The sequence below is a fragment of the Nicotiana sylvestris genome, chromosome 1 (genome assembly GCF_000393655.2).
Source record: "Nicotiana sylvestris chromosome 1, ASM39365v2, whole genome shotgun sequence".
Taxonomy (NCBI): Eukaryota; Viridiplantae; Streptophyta; class Magnoliopsida; order Solanales; family Solanaceae; genus Nicotiana; species Nicotiana sylvestris.
In genome coordinates this window covers 90,952,690-90,957,993 of record NC_091057.1, presented here as the reverse complement: position 1 = coordinate 90,957,993, position 5,304 = coordinate 90,952,690, and the positions used below count along the sequence as shown (strand labels likewise).

Here is a 5,304-nt window from a genome sequence, read left to right as displayed (position 1 = left end):
GTGCGGTCCGCTCTTCTTGACCTTGGGATTTGGCATTGTGGGACTTCTGCGGACCGCATAATTCTGAGTGCGGTCGCGCTCTTGACTATGCGGCCGCATAAAAATGGTACGATCCGCATTTCTTCTTGACCTTAAAATCCCATTTCTCTGAACTTTATCTTCTGTGGTTGCACCACAATTGTGCAGTCCGCACTTTGCAGAGCATTTCTTGTCAAAGGCTTTCTTCATGATTTACAGTCGCACTCAATATTGTGCGGTCCGCTCAGTGCCCTTTTAGCCTTATTTTTGTCCTAATCCAAAATTACTCCTTCCTGAGTTGATTTTTATTTCTTTGGCTCATATTCCAACACTCCTACAAGAAATCATATTTCATTAGTTTTCGGGAATACCTGTAAGCAATTTTGAGCTAAAATGAAAGTAAAAGAGTGTAAATAAGTAGTCAAAATCCCTACTTATCAGCCATATCAACATCCTCACCACCTGAGTCATTGTTGTCCGTCTTGAGGACCAGGTTCTTCTCCCTTTTGGGCTCTCTTCTCTCATTATCCTTCTTCTTCATCATTTCATAAGTCTTCAGAGTGCCGACAAGTTCATCAATGGTCAGCTCCTGCAGATCATTTGCCTCTGTGATAGCATTTACTTTGCTTTCCTGGGAACCAGGTAATACACTAATTATTTTCCTGATAAGTTTGTTCCTGGGGATGATCTATCCCAGGGGTGAAGCTCATTTATGATAGATGTGAAGCGAGTGTGCATATCCTGAATGGACTCATCGTCCTTCATCCTGAAAAGCTTACTATGTGGTTAGCATGTCAATCTTGGACAGTTTTACCTGTGTTGTCCCTTCATGAGCTGTTTGGAGAGCTTCCCAGATCTCCTTAGTAGATTGAGCTGCTGAAATCTTGTTGTACTCATCTGGTCCAATACCACAGACAAGGATTTTCTTAGCTCGAAAGTTCTTTTCAATAGCCTTGTAGTCAGCATCATTATATTCCTTTCTAGTTTTAGGAATTGTCACTGCGGGGTCTCCAATGGTCTTCGTAGGAACGAAGGGTCCATCACGGATGATATCCCAGAGCTCTGAGTCTTCAGCCATGATGAAGTCACGTATCCTTGTCTTCCACCATCCATAGTATTGGCCGTTGAATCTCGGTAGTCTGTAGGTAGACTAACCTTCTTCGAAGTTTGGCGGAGCATCCCATGAGGATACTTTCTAGGTGTTAGCTTGATAAAAAGAACTCGCTTTGATACCAATTGAGAGAAACTAAGGGTCCACCAAACTATATAGAGAACCAAGTTCTCTATTAGTTCTCACAGAACATACGCACAGTGCAGTAAGTAAATGACACAATGGAGTTTTACATGGAAAACTCTTAGCTCAAGGGATCAAAAATCACGACGTACCCTTGTAGGATTTGAACTTCAGTACTAAGCAAACTTTAGACTACAACCTATTGTAACCTATGAATTAACCTCTTAATCTCTCAGTAACTTGTAACAACTCTAGCCAAGACACTTTGTAATAACTCTATTACAAAGACTTACAACTCGACTAACTCTAGCTAAGACACAAACACAAGGGTTTATGATTTAAAAAGATTTTCTATACAATGCTTCTAACTAAGATAAGTAGGAATTATAAGAAGAGTACTTTAACAAAGGTTCAACACAACTAAGGACATGTAATAACTCGATATAGGGAACTGGTCTGTTGTTATGTTGTTCTTTGTTCTTGATGCCTTTGAGAGTCACGTGCCAGATTGATGGATGACTTTAGAGAATGCTTGATCAATTCTTGAATGTGCAAGTGTTTTGTTTTACCTTTGCTTGATGTTAATAATTCATTTGTGACATTACTTAAATGATACAAGCAAGTTAGGTAAAGGGCATTCCCCGTAAAGTTTACTGTTGCACTGTTTTTGCACTGTTGTGTGTGCAGGCAACAACTTTACAACCGGGGGGTTGACTTGTACAGTCACAACGGGAACTGGTAGCGATATATTCCCTCTACTGTTCCTTTGACTTTGAAGAGTTGAACCGTATCCCCAACTAGAGACTAATTGATCTTAAGTTCTTGAGGATGTGTAACAAGTTCCTTATCTGGTTCTTAATAGTAAGTCCGAGCCAAATACTGTCAAAGATCCAATCCAATCTCTGAAAGGATGGATCCTACAGACTCTAGCTCATGGAGGAGCCTAATGGAGACAAGAGATAAAGTAGAAGATTGCATTCATTGGAAGATCAACAAGGATAATAGTCTATTTTGGTGGGATAGGTGGCTATCATCAGGGAACATCAAAACAATATCCAACCCCCCCTCCTCAAAACCAGGAAACACTAATGTCAAGGATTTCTTCAATAACCAAGGATGGAACACGGAGCTTCTTCAAGAAACTGTGCCTCAGAGAGTCGTTGATAAAATTGAGCAAATCAAGATTGGTTGCAACTATATACATGATCAAGTCGTATGGACCACCAACCCCCAAGGATCCTTTTCTTGTTCGTCTTCCTACCAGCTCTTAAGGAAAAGAAAAGACTTCTCACCTCAGTTGGCCAAAATTTGGAATAAACATCTACCTTTCAAAATCTCCTTTGTTACATGGAGAATATTGAAAGGCAGGCTACCTCTTGGTAATATTGTGGTAAAGTTCGGTACTAATAGTATATCTAGTTGTTGTTGTTGTAGGGTGCCAGAAGAAGAAACCATGAACCATGTCTTCGCAACTAGCAACACATCAAAGAAGGTATGGAACACTATGTCCACTCCACTAGGATTTCAGACCACGGGAAGGAATATTCTATGCATCATAACTCAATGGTGGAGCAGACACCCAAAAATAATGTGCATAAGTTTCTGTTGCAAATCACTCCAACCATAATATGCTGGGAAATATGGAAGGCTAGGTGTGGTAAGAAATATGGTAAGAAGACTATGTCTATTTTTAGAATATGTCAACAAGTTCTTTTTCATGTAAAAGTTTCCATGGGCCAAAAATACAGCCAGATGGATTGGAATTGGACGTGGAACAATGTATGCAAGGTGGCAGAGGATTACAAGATTAGACTAAATAGTATTATGGTTCTTTGGGAGCCCCCTGACAGTAATCAATGGAAAATAAATACAGACAGAAGTTTCTACGCAAACGCAGGCAAAGCAGGCATTGGGGGTGTTGTTAGGAAAAGAAATGGTGATGGCCTTCTCCGCACCAGTACATTTCTTGACTAACAATTACTCTAAAGTGCAAGCGGCCTTGTTTGCTATACTCTAGTGTTGTGACCATAACTGTCAAGACCTAATACTTGAATTAGACTCTCTCCTAGTTGTCAACATGATCCAAGGGAAATACAATACCCTATGGAGACTAAAAGAAAGAGACACACTTATTCAGCAAAAGGTGCAACATCATGGCATTAAGATAAAATATTGCTACATGGAAGGAAATGAAGTGGCCAATGCTTTGTCCAAACATGCTGCAACTCTCACGCAACAGGCCATCTTCCTCAATGAAACTGATTGCCTACTAAGGCTAGAAAAGCAATGACTATGGATTGAATGCATATCTCAAATTTCAGAATTAGACCAAGGAAATACTCAGGATGGATATTTGAACCTCCTTAAATGATAAGGAAAGAGCTATTGTTGTAGCGAATCATATACTGTTATAGTAGCTCTTTTATAACTTTCTAGGCCTAGCCATTTTAGTTTTCCTAGCAACAATGTAACTATATAAGGTTTTGGTCTATGTCCCCCTACTTGTACTATTTTGCTAATGAATAAACAGGTAGGGGTCTATGCCAAACCCCCCAACACCACAGGAGATGAAAACCTGGGTGGATGGTTTTAATTAAAAAAATAATTTATTAGATCATCAAAACATAACAGAGATACACATATAACCTATCAATACCAATATCTACAACTAGTATTTATTTTCCTGCTAATTATATGGGTATATACATGTCACGATCCAATTTAGGATCATGACCGGCACCTAGGAGCAAGTGCCCTCAAATAAGCCTCATCGGTATTTTACAGAAAATCGGACAGAGTTTCCCTATTTTTGGACTATCCCAAAATTTTCCCTGTCTCAAATCAGCAACCAAACATCCTAATAGCAATTCAAATGACAATAAACTTATCAATTAATCAAAATAAATATCTATCTTTAGTAGTCCACTCACCAACAACTGGAAATACTACTTTATCTCCAAATTTGATAAAAATGAGTGATACTCAACATAAATCTATAATAACGAAGAATACTCAAGACACTAAAAAATTTTGACTATGGAGTGACTCTAAGAGTTCAAAGAAAAGATCATAGCAATAAATAAAATCTCCGCCCACGCGAACAAATGCGGGGCTCACCAGAAATTATCAACTTGTGCGTCTGACTAACGAAATCCTCGCCCTTCAACTGTTCTCTCTGGAAAAAAATAGCGGGTAGTGAGTCGCTAGCTCAGTGAATAATAATACTTAACCACAACCATTTTTGATTGGGGACAAGTCAGAAAATATGCCTGTATAATAATAATAATTAGGAACTATCATAAAAATAAAATGCCCTTTAAAAAAAACAATAATAATAATCAGTCTCATCATGTGTTTCCTGTAATAGGAATCAATTTAACAATTTAGTAATAGACTCGGTAAGCACTGTGTCATATCAAATCTTTATGTTTGGGAGGTTTCCAAGGAAGGATCATGTAATCTGTATCACTGTATGGACCCCTTCGTCAAAGGAGTCAAATATAATTGTAGGTCCCTACTCGAGGGAAAACTGTAACTGTATGCTAGTTCTACCTTCCCACTAGCGAGGGCTATAACTGTAACCGGTAATCTGTAAATACAAGGTGCACCAGGTCTAAAGAACCCGCCGTTAGCTACGGGATCTTTCAAAGTCTCCTCCCATTTATACTCTTTCTTGTAAATAGTAAATACTTGTACAAAAGCATTTTCAAAATAATGAAGGGCATATCATTCCTTATCAAATCGTGTAATTTTATTTCGGTAACAGTAATCATGTCTCAAGTAACAGTAAAACATATCTAGTAACAGTGAGAATACTTCAAATAATTGTAATATCTCAAGTAACGGTAAAATATATCTAGTAACGGTGAAAACATTTAGATTAATCGGTAAACATCTCAAGTAAATTGTTTTGTATCATATCAAGTAAAGAACTTGTCCCACATGCGATTTCAAAGCATCGGTAATACATTTATTTTCAAAATCATATATAAATCATGCAGGTTATGAAAACACAAATTGTGGTAAGATTACTACTCACAGTACTCGTGCCG

The 5,304-nt window shown here is 38.2% G+C and overlaps 1 protein-coding gene across 1 annotated transcript; it reads right to left on the bottom strand.

Moving 5' to 3' along the window:
• Nucleotides 1-448: 448 nt before the first annotated feature.
• LOC138872160 (uncharacterized) lies at nucleotides 449-1,096 on the bottom strand. Its single transcript, XM_070150267.1, has 2 exons — nucleotides 833-1,096; nucleotides 449-649 (listed from the first exon to the last, which is right to left on the bottom strand). Exons 1-2 carry the CDS (start codon nucleotides 1,094-1,096, stop codon nucleotides 449-451), a joined length of 465 nt encoding a protein of 154 aa, XP_070006368.1.
• Between the last annotated feature and the right edge of the window lie 4,208 nt (nucleotides 1,097-5,304).

What these genes read in the sequence shown, in the direction of transcription:
- LOC138872160 (XM_070150267.1), bottom strand. Translation starts at nt 1,096, where the DNA reads ATGGCTGAAGACTCAGAGCTCTGGGATATCATCCGTGATGGACCCTTC. An exon ending in CTCATGAAGGGACAACACAG is followed by an intron (nt 650 to 832) that starts GTAAAACTGTCC and finishes CCTGGTTCCCAG; the next exon opens with GAAAGCAAAGTAAATGCTAT.